Consider the following 16206-nt stretch of genomic DNA (forward strand, 5'->3'; position numbering starts at 1 on the left):
AGAGGTACAACTAGAAACCAGAGACAGCCTCACTCAGTGGAGCAGGTATGCAGCTGGTGAATGTCTGCCACTGAGAGGAAAGCATGGAACTTTTACACACTTCTCTAGACTTTTCTCTCATACAAAGCAAAAAGCTTAAGCCACTAGAGAAAGGGGAGAAACAAATACCAGCTGCCTCTGGGGTAGAGATAAGAGATTCTATTGCCCCAGAAGCTTAGGCAAAGACTCATTGCTTAGTAGAAGCAAAAGCTACCTACCCCTGGAATAAAGGGGTAGAAAACACTCCTGAAAGCAAGGCCCTGCACCAGTATAAAGCAGAGGTCTGAAAATGCTGACAAGGAGGCAGGAAACTCTCTTGCACCCAGGAGCACCCACAGATCCAAAGTAAAGTTTGGCTGCCATGAGGAAGGAGGCAGAAACATTGATAAAAACCCACCTCTGAGACCCAGGCACACAGTCAGCTTGAGAATGAGTCTGGGCAAGAAAATCAAGAACTATGTCCCTACACCCACCACACTCTTATGATCAAGTAATAAGCACAAGAGCTGACTACAGAGCATACAGATACACCTCACCCCAATTAATTACCAATAGCAGGAATGAACCAAAAGACAATTGACAAAATGGGAGAAGATTATTTGCAAATGACATATCAGATAAAGGGCTAGTATCCAAAATCTATAAAGAACTTATCAAACTCAACACCCAGAGAACAAATAATCCAATCAAGAAATGGGCATAAGACATGAACAGACATTTTTCCAAAGAAGACATCCAAATGGCCAACAGACACATGAAAAAATGCTCAACATCGCTCGGCATCAGGGAAATCCAAATCAAAACCTCAATGAGATACCACCTCACGCCAGTCAGAATGGCTAAAATTAACAAGTCAGGAAACGACAGATGTTGGCGGGGATGCGGAGAAAGGGGAACCCTCCTACACTGTTGGTGGGAATGCAAGGTGGTGCAGCCACTCTGGAAAACAGTATGGAGATGCCTCAAAAAGTTGAAAATAGAGCTACCATACGATCCAGCAATTGCACTCCTAGGTATTTACCCCAAAGATACAAATGTAGTGATCTGAAGGGGCACGTGCATCCCAATGTTTATAGCAGCAATGTCCACAATAGCCAAACTATGGAAAGAGCCCAGATGTCTACTGACAGATGAATGGATAAAGAAGATGTCATACACACACACACACACACACACACACACACACAGTGGAATATTATGCAGCCATCAAAAATATGAAATCTTGCCATTTGCAATGACGTGGATGGAACTAGAGGTATTATGTTAAGCGATATAAATCAATCAGAGAAAGACAAGTATCATATGATCTCACTGATATGAGGAATTCTTAATTTCAGGAAACAAACTGAGGGTTGCTGGAGTGGCGGGGGTGGGAGGTACGGGGTGACTAGGTGATGCATACTGGGAAGTGTATGCGCTATGGTGATCGCTGTGAATTGTGTAAGACTGATGATCACAGACCGGTACCTCTGAAACAAATAATACATTATATGTTAAGAAAAAAAAAGCAGGAAGGGAAAAATGAAGGGGGGTAAATCAGAGGGGGAGATGAACCATGAGAGACTATGGACTCTGAGAAACAAACTGCGGGTTCTAGAGGGGAGGGGGTGGAGGGATGGGTTAGCCTGGTGATGGGTATTAAAGAGGGCATGTACTGAATGGAGCACTGGGTGTTATACGCAAAAAATGAATCATGGAACACTACATTAAAAAAATAAAAAATAAAAGAGCAGGAATGAGAGAGGGAATATCACTACAGATGCTGCAGCTATTAGAAGGATAACAAGGGAATGTTGTGAACAATTCTATACCAATAAATTCAACCACTTAGAAGAAATGGACAAACTCCTTGAAAGATTCAAACTGCCAAAGTTCATTCAAGCAGAAGTAGATAGCCTGAGTAGCCCTATTTCTATTTTTTAAAACTCAGTTCATAGGTAAAACCTTCCCACAAGAAAAAATCTTCCCCAGATGGCTCCACTGGTAAATTCCACCCAAAAATTAAGGAAGATAGATTACCAAACTCTTCCAAACTTCCAAAATTACTATAGGAGGAGCATTACCCTGATGCTGATGCTAAAACCTGACAATAATATTACAACAACAAAAAAAAAATATAGATCAGTAACTCTTATACATGTAGCCATAAAATCTTTTAAAAATATTAGCACATCTATTCCAGAAATACATAAAAAATATAAAAATATATACATCACGATCAATTGGGGTTTATGCTAGTCAGATAAGCTTAATTCAACATTCAAAAAGCAATCAATGCCACTTGACATCCATTAGGATGGCTACTATTTAAAAAACAAGACAAAACAAACACAAACACCTATACACACACACACACACACACACACACACACACACAGACACTCTCACACACACACACACCCCCTAAGTGTTAGCAAGGATGTAGAGAAATTAGCACCCTTATACATTGCTGGTGAGAATATAAAATGGTACAGCTACTACAGAAAACAATTTGGTAATTCCTCAAAATATAAAATGTAGAATCACCATATGACTGAATAATTCCACTTCTAAGTATATACTCCAAACATTGAAAGTAGATACACCAATGTTCATAGCAGCATCACTCACAATAGCCAGAAGTTGAAAATAACCCAAATGCCCATCAACAGATGAATGGATAAATAAAATGTGATATATCCACACAATAGAATATTATTCAGGCTTTAAACAGAATGAAATTCTTATAAATACTACAACATGGATGAACCTTGAAAACATGCTAAATGAAATAAGCCCAACAAAAAAGGACAAATATTGTATGATTCCACTTACAGAAGGTTCCTAGAAAAGGCAAATTCAGAGACACAGAAAGTAGAACAGAGATTACCAGGGGCTGAGTAGAGGGAAGAACGAGGAGTTGGTGTTTAATGGTGTACAGTTTCTATTTGGGATGATGAAAACATTCTGGAAGTAGATAGCAGTGATGGCCGTACAACATTGTGAATGTAGTTAATGCCACTGAAATGTTCACCTAAAAATGGTTAAAATTTATTTTTTTTTGTTATTTACATATTACATAAATTTTAAAACTCCATCAGTGAAATTCACCATTACAACAAACTAAACAGAAAAATTATATGACATATCAACAGATGTAGAGAAAACATTTGGTAAAATTAAAATTGTACTGATAATTAAGTAAAAAAACCAATCTCTTAATAAAGCAGGAATACAAGGAAATATCAATCTCATATAGAGTATCTATGAAAAAAAACCCTACAATCATCGTGGTATTTATAATGGTGAAAGACTGACTTTCCTTTAAAGATGAGGAGTGAGCTAAGGATATCTGCTTTCCAATTCAACAATCAACCACTTCTGTTCACCACTGTACCAGATGCTCTATTCGGAGCAATAAAGCAAGACAAGTAGATAAAAGCATACAGATTAGAAAGGAAGAAATAAAACTGTCTTTATTCATAGACAACAAGGTCATCAATGCAGAAAATCCCACACAGCTTATTATAACTCAGCTTAGCTAGGTCGCAGAGTACAAGGTCAATATAAAAAACCAACTGTATTTCTATACAATAGAAAAGAACTGGAAATTGAATGGTACAGCCACTGGTTTAAAAACCAAAACCATTAAAAAAAATGCCATTAATAATATATCCAAAAACATGAAGCACTTAGGGATAAACATGAAAACTGTAAAATATTTCTATGAAAAAGTACAAAACATTGCTGTGAGATATTTCTAAAAACCTAAATAAATGGAGAGCTAGATCTTGTTCACAGACTGAAAGACTCCATATTAAGATACTGATTTACGTGAAACTGATATATATAGTCGGCACAGTCCTAAAGAAAACTTCCCAATTGGCTTCTTTTTCTTGATAGAGACTGATTCTAAAATTTCTATCGAAATGCAAAGGCTCCAGACTAGCCAATAAACAAACAAACAAACAAACAGAACAAAGACAGAGTTCTTTATCGGATTTCAACCTTACTTAAAAAGCTACAGTCTATACATACTTGTAATAGCTTCAGGATAGACATATGGATTAATAGAACAGAACAGAGAATCTAGAAACAGACCCACAAATATGTGGTCAACTGATTTTCAACAAATGTGCTAGAAGAATTCAATGGAAAAGCATTAATCTTTTAAACAGACGATAGAACTGGATAACCTATGTGGAAAAGGAAGAAAGGAGAAGTCAGGAAGGAAGGGAAGGAGAAGGCAGGGGAGTTCTTTACCTGATAACGAATTTGTGTCCAAAATATGTAAAGAACTCTTACAACTACTCAATAAGAAAGCAACCTATTCAATTTTTAAAAAGACAAAACTTCGAACAGGCATTTCAGGGAAGAGATATGAATGGTAAATAAACATATGATAAGATATTCAACATTATCAGTTATTGGGGAAATGCAAATTAAATTCTAGTGAGATAACATTATATACCTACTAGTATAATCAAAACTATCAAAACCAACAATACCAAGAGCTGGAAAAGATGTAAAGTAATTGGAGCTCTCAAACACTCCTAGTGGGAATACAAATTAGTACAGCCTCTCTGGAAAACATCTTCACAGTTTCCTAACAAAGTTACACATGTGCTTATTATACAAATATGGACATAAAGAATATACTAGAGAAATATGTGCATATAAAGACTTACATATGAATGTTTACAGCCACTTAATTTATAATAGCCTCAAACTAGAAAGAGCCCAAATGTCGGTGAAGACTAAAACAATAAGAGACAATAAAAAAGAACTAATGATAAATCCAACAACGCAGATGAATCTCAGCATTATGAAGCCAGACACAAAAGGCTTCCTAATGTATGATCCAATTTATATGACATTCTGGAAAGGCAAAATTATAGAAAGAGAAATCAAATCAGGGCTTGCCAGGGGCTAAGGAGAGGGGAAGAGATTAACTACAAATGGGAACTTTTTTGGGGGAACAGAAATATTATACATCTTAATTGTGGTGGTAGTTAATGAATGTATACACACATATAAACACACATGTCAAAATTCACTGAACTGCACCTCGATAAATCTGAATTTTTTATAAAATGGGGATATATTAGTATATACACACAGAATATCTCCGTAAAGATATTTATTTCTATTTATCAAATTCTTACATAATATTCACTATATTTGACAGTATTCTAAATGCTGTACAACTATTAACTCATTGTGGGAGATGCTACTCAAAAGAGAGACTAAGAGACCAAGGGTCTCAGAGTTGAAGTAAGACTTTTTCTCACTGTTCACTCTTCCATGCTATGAATTCTTTCAGCCATGTACATATCTTGTTTATTAAAAAAAAACTTTTTAAAAACATGCTTTTGTAAGTTTTTAAACTGCTTTTGCTTCATTCATCACAGATTTTTCTTATTGACAAATCAGTGTATTCAGTCTTTCTCCCGATCTCCCTGCAGCATATGACTGCTACCTACTTCTTAAAGTCACTGTCTCTTCCTGTTTACAGGTTTTCTTTCCTCCTCCCTCCCGTCTCCCCCATGCACATTATCTGCTACTGAAAGCTTATCACGTACACTTCAGAAATACCTCAGGTATCTTTCCCCTCTCTTCTCTGCCACCACTGCCTGAGTTCAGACCCTCAGCATCTTTTACCTGAAGAGCTCTGCTAGCCCACCTGGCCTCTCAGCCTTCAGACTCGTCCTGCTCAAATACACTCCCTATGTTACTTACAGGATTGTCTTTCGAAGAATGCACACCAGATCATATCACTTTCATGTTCAAATCTTAAATTAGTAATTCCTCAAGCTCCTTAATTCACATAAAAACCATGGTCCCAGCTATTCATGACTTTCCAGATTCATCTTCATATTCTCTAGGTTCTAGGGTACTATAATGTTTGTTATATGATTAAAGCTCCTCACTGTTAACACTTAAGGGTTAGTTTTTCGAGTGTAGGGACCAAGTTTCAGTCATCTTGTTATCTTCAGTTTAAGTGTTTGGCATTTAGTGGGTGCAATGGTAAATTTTATGTGTCATTGTCTGGACCATGGTGACTAGATATTTGATCAAACATTATTCTGGGTGTTCTGTGAGGGTGTTTTTGGAAGAGATTTACATTTATCACTGAACTCTGGGTAAAGCAGATTCCTCTCCATAATGTGGGTGGGCCTAATCAGTTGAAGACCCACCTAGAAGAAAAGGTTGACCTCTCCTGAAGCAAGAGGGAACTCAGCAGAAAGCTTCTGGACTCACACCTAACTCCTGATTCTCCAGCGTGCTGGCTTCTCCCTCAGATTTTGGACTAGCCAAGCCTCTACAACTGCATAGTCCAGTTCCTCAAAATAAGTCTCTGTGAGTGATGTATGAATGTGTATATATACATACACACATACAAATACATACACACACACACATATACATCCTGCTGGACTGTTTCTCTGGAGAACCCTGAACAATAATACAGGGGGTATAAAAAAAAATGTTTTTCGTATTAACAAAATCAATGCTTTTTGTTCTATTTTCACTTAACATACAAATACATGTCTATGAGGAGATTTACTTTGACATATTTTTATAAATCACTCACCAGTTTTAAGTCAATATAAATGTGTTAAGTTAAAACAACATATACACAATATAAGAACTACAGAATCTTGAACACATGTTAGGTTTCATGTTACAAATACTTTTAAAAGAAGAAAAAGCATTGACTAGCCAGGTTATAAAAACAGAATTGAAATCTCTAGCAATACCACACAGACAAATAATTCTTAATCACTAAAAATAATTGCCTAGATATTCACAGCTGTCTTAAAAAGAAAATGTTTTTTAACAGATGATTTTGTTTTTACTACAAATTTCAGAAATGTGTTCTCCTGCAGAAATTGAAAACATCTCTAAAACACAATCCTTATGTGAGAAAATGGCATGGGAAAAAAAGGCATATTGTTTTTGATAGAAATAATTATTAAGCCTGTTTTATGAATTTCCATTTAATAAAATGTTTAATAAAAATAATTTCTACATGTGCATAGATAAAATGATAATACAAAATGGAATTAAACTAGTTCCTGCTAAGTTATCTGCCAGGTGCTGAATTTGGGGTTCTCTGCTTCTCCTGCAACAGAGGTAGGTGTTAATGATGTCATTAACTGCTGCAGAAGAAATAGGGGACCATGAACATAAGTCTTGGCAGAAAATAAACACCCTCTGAGTTTACCTTTAAATTTAAAGTAAATAGAAAAATTAGTTTATAGAGCGCCTGTCCAATATAGTTCCTGCCCTAAAGGGATAACTCAGGATCTTTATTTCCAGTGTTTTCAGCTGTATTCCAGAAAAAAAGGCTAACAAACTCTGTTCTTTAAAAAACACAAATTAAAACTGTGGCCAAATGGCAAAAACCACAAGTCAATAAACTAAAAATTATTCAATTGGTATTATATAAAATAAATACAATGATACAATTTTTTAGTATTTGCCAACTGTAAGATTATGATTAATATTTCATCTTGGCCCCATAAACAGATGTTATTTTGTACCTGGAGAATCTGTCTTTAAAGATACAGAATACTGCCCTGGGACGGGGGTTGGGGGGAACATTGACTTCTACTTTAAAAGTAGTTAAGACATTACTTAGAGTCAAAAACACTGGAGTAGGATTTGTTCATCACTTGATATTCTGGCAGGAGAGGCATATGTATATGTAAATGGAGCTCTCACCTTGTCAAGTTGATCTTGAAGACTAGTGGATGCTTTATAACCAAGCTGTAACAGCATTGCTTCTGCAGCATTTTTTTTGGCTATCTTTTTGTTAGGTCCTGTTCCAGTAGCAACTTCATTGCCTACTTTGACCTGGTAAGATTAAAGTAAGAAAGTGATGATAACTGCTTTGGTAAACAGGAACTCTTTAACACCATAAAACAATGTGTTATGCTCTCTAGCATTCAAAAATATAAAGTTTCATCCACAATGAAAACAGCAATTAAGATACTATTCCAGGGGCGCCTGGGTGGCTCAGTCGTTAAGCGTCTGCCTTTGGCTCAGGTCATGATCCCAGGGTCCTGGAATCGAGCCCTGCATCGGGATCCCTGCTCGGCGGGAAGCCTGCTTCTCCCTCTCCCATTCCCCCCTGCTTGTGTTCCCTCGCCGTGTCTCTCTCTGTCAAATAAATAAATAAAATCTTAAAAAAAAAAGAGATACTATTCCATTTACATAATGTTATATACACAAGTGAAAATATATGTAGAGAAAAATACGACAATATGGTCCTCAAAATGACAATGGGGGTTTATCTCAGGGTGACAGAATCTTAAATGATTTTTACTTCCTTACATATTTCTGTTATTTGATTTTTTAAAACAATATTATTTATATAAGCAGAAAAATAAAATTCCCCACATTGTAACAGAGTTTATGTTGGTTATGACTACATTTAGTATTATTTATATAATAAACTAAAAGACTGAAAAAAGGAAAAAATTTAAAAATAAATAAAAATTTTTCAAAGATTCTATTTATTTTAGAGAAAGAGTGCAAGCATGAGTGGGGGGGTTGGGCAGAGAGAGAAGCAGACTTCCTGCTGAGCAGGGAGCCTGCCATGGGGCTCCATTCCAGGACCCTGGGACCATGATCTGAGCCAAAGGCAGACACTTAACTGACTGAGCTACCCACGCATCCCCAGATAAAAAATTTTTTTTAACTTTAAAAAGAAAGCAGAAAGTATAGCATTATAAGGAGAAATAAAAAATACACAACTACAGTGGGATTTGTTTTTTATGAATTGGTCTCAGTAAACGATCAAAGCAGCAAACAAGAAAATAATCAGAACTTTATAAATTAAACAATGTAGTCTGAATAAACTACAGGCAAAGAAGAAACCCCAATAAAATTAGAAAATATTATAAGTGAGTAATAACAGAAATATATCAAAATTTAAAGGATGCAGCTAAAGGAGGGTCGAGAAGAAAATATACAGCCATAAAAACTTAGAGAATGGCAGGAATGTAATGAGTTAAACATCCAGCTCAAGAAGTTATTAGAGCAAAATGAATCCAAAGAAAATAGAATAAAGACAAGGGCAGAAATTAAGGAAACAGAAAACAAAATACAATAGAAAATTTCAAAAAGTCAAAAGCTGGTTCCCTGAAAAGACTAATAAAATGATAAATCAAAGGTTAAGACTGATCAAGGAAAAGTAAGAGAAGACACAAATAAGAATGAAAATGGGAGATTACTATATCTTCTGTAGAATTAAAAAATAATAAGGGCTAGGGGCATCTGGGTGGTTCAGCTGGTTAAGTATCTGCCTTTGGCTCAGGTCCCGATCACAGGATCCTGGGGTTGAGTACCACATCCAGCTCCCTTCTCAGCGGGGAGTCTGCTTTTCCCTCTCCTGATCCCCCTGCTTGTGTTCTCTCTCTCTCTGTGTCAAACAAATAAAAGCTTTAAAAAATAGTAAGGGATGTTGGGGCATCTGTGTGGCTCAGTTGGTTAAGCGACTGCCTTCGGCTCAGGTCATGATCCTGGAGTCCCTGGATCGAGTCCCACATCGGCTCCCTGCTGAGCAGGGAGTCTGCTTCTCCCTCTGACCCTCCCCCCTCTCATGTGCTTTCTCTCTCTCATTCTCTCTCTCTCAAATAAAATCTTTTAAAAAATAAAATAAAAAAATAAAAAATAATAAGGGATGTTGAGTATTTTAGCTAAAAATTTTTGAATATTTAAATAAAGTAGAAAAATTCCTCAACAATACAAGTTACCAAAACTGGCACAGAATAAACTCCGAACTGTACAGCTCTATAACTACTAAAAAAAAAAATTAGAATAATTAAAACCTTTTCCACAAAGAAACTCCAGAGAGCTTCTCCAGCAAGTTCTACCTAATATTTAAGGAAGAATCATGCTAACCTTACAAAAATTCATCTAAGAATAGAAAAAGAGAAATCAGCCCCCAATTATTCAGTGAGGTATCACTTTCATTCCAAAATCCATCAAGAACAGTATAAGAAAGGAAATTTACAGACCAATTTTGTTCATGAATATAACTGCTAAAGTTTAAACTGTGTAACAGCAAACCGAACAAAGCAATATATAAAAAGAAAAATCATGACAAAGTTAGGTTTATCCCAGAAATGCAAGACTGGTCTAACATTTGAAACTCAAAATCAATCAACAGAATCTGCTATATTAATAGGTTGAGGAGACAAAACATAGAGTCATCCCAATAAATGGAGCAACAGCATTTGATACAACTCAACATCCATTCATAATAAAAACTTAGTAAACTACAAGGGAAAAAAGGGAACTTCCTTAGTATGATAAAGGGCATTTTGCAAAAAACCTACAGCAAACCTCAGCAAATGTTATACTTAATGTTAAAATTTTGAAATTAGAAACAAGACAAGGATGCCCTCCATTTTTACTAGTACTTAACATTTTGCTACAAATCCTAGACAGAGCAATAGGGGAAGAAAAAATATGGTACAGAGTTAGAAGTATAAAAACAAACTCATTATCTGGAGATATGATATTTATATAGGAAATCTAAGAATACCTACAGATAAATTATAAGAATTTGTAAGAGTGTTAAGTTTTCTTTGTAAACAGTAGTATACAAAAGCCAACTGCATTTTTATATCCCATCAACAATCAAGTGGGAAATTAGTAAAAGATACCATTTATACTAAGTCTACAGCCATCCCATCCTGAACGCGGTGGATCTGGTCTGATATTGGAATGAAAATCAAATACCTATGATGTTAAGAACTTTATATAGAAAATGATAAGCACTGAGAAAAATTAAGATAGACCTAATAGAGATAATGAAATAAAATTTTTAAAAAATAAATAATAAATAAATAGAGATAATGCCATACTCGTACTGAAAATCAATGATACCAGTTCTCTTCAAATTGACTTATAAATTCAATGAATTCCCATCAAAATCCCACACATGTTTTTATAATACTTCACTAGCTGATTCCAAAATTTACATTGAAGTACAAAGTGCTAAGACCACCCAAAATCCTTTTGAGGAAGAATTTGGCTGCATTAAAGTTAATTACTTCTGTTCCTCAAAAGAGCATCACTAAAATTGCAGGAAAAAAAATAAAGTCACAACACAAGAAAAGATATTTGAAATGCCATGTAACTAAAAAAGACTCACATTCCAGAATATATAGTGAATGCCTATATGTTATTTTTTTAAAGCCAGTACAAAAAAAAAGCAAGAGAGCTGAACAGGCCAACTATATATGAAAATTTGGAATGTTTTACCAGATGTCACTGTGCTTTGTTTAGAAAAATATTGGCTTCAATAGCTTCATGCTGCTTTAATAAAATTTCACAATTACAATATACTGTGCACTAGCAATGAATTAGTATGTGGTACTACCAAATACAGTTTTCAGAGATAAAGCATGATACTTCTATCCATAGTTTTCTTTTTTGGCTTTTGGGTGAAAGCATAACTTGCTATTTCATGTGTCTTAGAACATATCAGACTTGTGCGCTGTTTGCCATTCATTCTTATACCAGTATTTAGACTTTATTTGGTTAGCATTTCTATCACTACTTTTAAGCTTCAGTGAATGAAGTACTTCTAAACACAGTGGTTAGAAAAAAAAAACTGAAATATAAACAATGTGCAAATTATATGACAAATAAATTATGCTTTTTTATTTTTATTTATTTTTTAAAGATTTATTTATTTATTTATTTGACACAGAGAGAGAGATACAGAGAGCACACAAGCAAGGGGAGCAGCAGGCAGAGGGAGAGGGAGAAGCAGGCTCTCTGCTGAGCAGCCTGATGTGGGACTTGATCCGAGGACCCTGGTATCATGACCTGAGCTGAAGGCAGACGCTTAACCAACTGAGCCACCCAGGTGCCCCTTTTTAATAGTTCTTGTAGCATATGAAACACTGAAAATGTATTCGTTATAGAATTTCTGTAGCAACTATCACAAATGTTATATTTCAAGCCTGTGCAATGTCTTTGAAACATTTCACTGCTTTTTCTTCTGAAACTAGAAACCATCGCATTATGATATCAGCAGTAGTCTATAGACCTCACTCAGAAGTCCTGATCAAGCACTGTCCAGTCGTTCCCTGGAGCTGAGTGAACACCCACTACTTCCCATATCTGTGCTGGCCTGCCCTGACCTGAACACAGCAGGCCCTAGGTATAATGTGTTTGAGTCCCCGGCTAAAGCCGGGCCTCTGCTACCTGTTATTTTTTCCAATGTTTGATTTGTTCCCCAGCTTCACCAGCCCCTGTGTTTTTGCTGGAATGCTTGCTAACAGATTAGGCCAGCTATGTCAGAAGCTTCCTCTACTGCTCTGCAGGTCAAAAGACTTGCCAAAGTAAATGGAAGCAAGACCCCTGAGCAGCAAAAAATGTTTCATCTGTTTTTACATGCTATATACACCTCACTCACTCTCATTCAATTCTTTTACTGCTTCATCTCTAAATCGCATTTATCTACCCAGGCCTGATACTCTTTGACTCCAGTCTCTTGCTCTTGGGTAAGGCTGTTCCCATCTCAAGAGCATTCACGTTGGATCTGTATCTGCAGCTTTCCATTTGACCTATTCTGCCACCTTCGAAGACTTGACTGCTAGAACAGGGGCTTCCAGATTCATTTTTGCCACTCACCCATCCCTTGCCTCTCACAAGTTTTTATGGTGGCATGGTTCAACAGTTTGCGGATACTTATCCCAGACTTATTTGTTAGTATTGGAAAAGATGACTGTGCTGACGGACTTTGATTCCCTGCTAACAAACACAGTGGGCACTCAAATCACATCATTATAAAAGCAATTATGTATGTAAATAAACTTCATAAGGCATCTTCCTAGAAAACTCAAAAAATTTTTAACTATTACAAATAATATTTTTACATTAAAATGATAATTTGTCTGCAAAGAAGTTCAATTATTTTGCTATACAATAACTTTAAGACTGCCATATTTTTATCTTTAAACAAATCACTTAAGGGAGTCAAGTCCTCAGAAAAGCTAAAAAAAAAGTTCTAAACTAGCATACACCAAAGACTTAATTCATTATCTTTCAATAAGTAATAAATAAAACTGATGAAATTTGCTTTATATATATTTTTAAAAACCTGAAGATTTTAATCACTGGTAGAAAAATTAATAGAATGTGCTATACACAATGTGTATATGTGATATACACTTAATTTAGTTGTCATTTTTTCTCTTCAAAAAATTAAAATATACCCCTTTCTAAAAAAAAAATAAAAAGCTTTAAGAAATATGCTCTCAAAATAAATACCCAAATAATCTCATCAGAGATTTTTGTCTAGTAATCAATACAAGTTAACTGCATCCACTTTATAACATACAAACTTACCATTATTTTTCTTGGTGATAGATAAATATGAGCATATTACCTCTAGATATTTTTATTTCCACATTCAATTGTAACAAATGATAACATTGCTTAAGTAGTTTATACAAAGTTTATACTTTGATAAACTTGCTGCAATACTATAATGAATCCACTGGGAATTCCAGAAGGGGGAAAAGCAATATGAATTCAGTGTGAAAACATTTAAAAGCACAGCCAAATGTTCCCATTTGACTAGAATGTTTATGAATACCCATAAAATGGAAGCTGGCCTAAGATATTCTAAATTCCTTTTTATACTCCACAGGAAAAAAAAAACTGTTTAATAAAGTCAAAATTTTTATTCCTAATACAGGTCTAAATTTAGGTGATTTTTCCCCCCTCAGGTTTTGGAGTTCAAAAGATACTTCCTAGAATTCTTCCTAGAATTCTACTAAGCATGTAAAAGGAAAAATGGTAAAGTATTTTACGAAGTGAAAATACTAGAGTAAGACTGTTCTGGGTCTAATGACATGGAGATAATAATGTGCTTACTAGCCATAGAAGTATTCCCCCCTTTTTGGATATCGAGGTTCCCAACCATGGTTTATCTGACTGCATTGTAAGTTTACGTCTCCAACAAAGCCAAACATACTAGCTCTCAATCAGGCAGATAGGCAACAAATATACACCCAAGGTTTCTTAAGGTACTACTATATACATATACTATATTGGGTACTGTGAGATAAAGAAATGCAGAGATTATAAATTGGGAAAGAAGGTAAAATTTAGAAATGCATGCCTGGGTGGCTCAGTCAGTTAAGTGACTGACTCTTGGTTTTGGCTCAGGTCATGATCTCAGGGTCATGAGACTGAGGCCTGCGTCAGGATTCGCACTCAGCACTGAGTCTGCTTGGGATTCCTTCCCTCTTCCTCTCCCTCCCTTTCTGCCCCTCCCCTGGCTTGTGTGCACAGCTCTCTCTCCCTCTCTCAAATAAATAAATAAAATCTTAAAAAAAAAAAGATATGCATGAAAAGTTAATCAGTATGAGATACTATGTGTTACTGCCAAAAATGTCCACCACATGGTCAGCACTTAATAAATAAATCTGTGGATTTTAACTGGATCACATTAAAGGTGAGATCCACAGGTCTGACTGGGAAAAGTTTCTTTGGCAAGCCAATTATAATAAAAAGTTTTGGGACAATAAGGAGAATTTAAATATGGACTGGGTATTAAATGATTATTAAATCAATATTCATTAAATGAATATGAATCATGCCTAATATAAGAACATAAAGGAAAACGTCCATATTTTTTCGTGATATACGCTAAGTAAGTAGGCTGAAATGTATGTGACTAGATATTAGCTCTGAAATACTTAAGAAAAGGAGGGAGGGAAGGAGGAAAGAAAATCTGACAGCTGTAGCAAGTGTGGCAAAAATCTTAATTGTTGTGTTTGGATGGTGGGCATATTCCTCATATGTCATTGCTATTCCATTATATTATTGTTTAATAGTCTAATATTAAGTATACCCACCTTTGGAGATGTTTGAAATTTACATAATAAGAATTAAAGGTTTCTTCAATACTGGGGCTTGAGTTGGCAAATGAAGATGAATAGGCAGAATTTTAAAAGGGCGGCATTTTAGGCATTGTGCCTCAATCTGAAACCTCAAAACCTCTAGATGCCTAAATCTCTCAGCAATTCTGAGTCCCTCAGTCCTCACCATCGTTAGGCAGGAAGTAAGCTTTCTTTTCCTAATTTTCCTGATAACCCAAAAGCTCATGCTCTTGGCCTGATTCCATCTATGACATCTATCTTCTAAATGATGTCTCTAATTCCATCTGTATCCTATTTCCCAGTAGTTAACGGCCTCTGGCTGCAAACTGTAACATAAGTTAGAGATAGGCATTCTAAACTATAAACTCTGTGGTGAATAACATGTGTGGACTCACAGTCCCTTCAAAAACCCAGACTGTCTAACATGTCCTTGACACCTGAATGTTTCAACCAAGTTAGTAGGTGGGCCTGGAAGGAATGAAACTTAGGAGTTCCTAGTTTGCCTTTCCCCCATTTTCCCTCTATTACAACCTGGGGTTTTCTAATTTTCTTTTCAGTGTTAAAAAATTTTTTTTCTAATAAAATGCTAGAAATACCTGCATCACAAATTCCCGACGTCGAGGCATTCCTCTTTCTGAAAGCAGAACATAATCTGGCTCTTTTTCCTTTTTGGCCTGTTGAATTTGAGCCAGGCGGCTAATGGGGTTCATTCCTTGACCATACTCTGGTCCAGCCTAAAAGATAATTTAAGAAAAAATTTCAAAACATGCTTGTAAAACTTGTTATTGGATCCTTCGAGAAACAGTGGATCTCCCCTCATCCTCTGCACCCCAAAACCGTAACTGGAGAAGATAATGTGACTGGAGAGTCAAATTTAGGATTTATAAAGGTAAATCATAGAATAGATCTGAACTAAGGCTTCTATGGGATTTAGGGCTCAAATGTATTACTGATAAATTGGGTTAAGTCTACTTTTAAACTCTTCAATATATCAGAGTTGCTTCACAACTTCTGTTCATCAAAAAACACCAAAAAGAGGGGCACCTATCTGACTTAGGCTCAGGTCATAGTCTCAGGGTCTTGGGATCGAGCCCTTCATGGGGCTCCCCGCTCAGTAGGGAGTCTGCTTGTCCCTCTCCCTCTCCCCCTCCCAATGCTCATGTTATCTCTCTTCCCCCCCACTCAAATAAATGAATAAAATCTTAAACACACACACACACACACACACACACACACACACACACACACACACACACACACACACACACAC

The 16206-nt window shown here is 35.9% G+C and overlaps 1 protein-coding gene across 14 annotated transcripts in view; it reads right to left on the reverse strand.

Annotated features, from left to right (window-relative positions):
- Positions 1 to 16206, reverse strand: part of STAU2 (staufen double-stranded RNA binding protein 2) — a 305526-nt gene that overhangs the window by 152734 nt on the left and 136586 nt on the right. For all 14 annotated transcript variants that reach the window (XM_025870733.2, XM_025870726.2, XM_025870734.2 and 11 more), the window contains 2 exons: positions 15533 to 15670; positions 7747 to 7878 (listed from right to left, as the gene is read on the reverse strand). In XM_025870733.2, coding sequence (XP_025726518.1) covers positions 7747 to 7878; positions 15533 to 15670 — 270 coding nt within the window. The remainder of the gene's footprint in view (positions 1 to 7746; positions 7879 to 15532; positions 15671 to 16206) is intronic.

The sequence above is a fragment of the Callorhinus ursinus genome, unplaced genomic scaffold, assembly GCF_003265705.2.
Source record: "Callorhinus ursinus isolate GAN/ISIS: 27379988/994484 unplaced genomic scaffold, GSC_fseal_2.0 scaffold5, whole genome shotgun sequence".
Classification (NCBI taxonomy): Eukaryota; Metazoa; Chordata; class Mammalia; order Carnivora; family Otariidae; genus Callorhinus; species Callorhinus ursinus.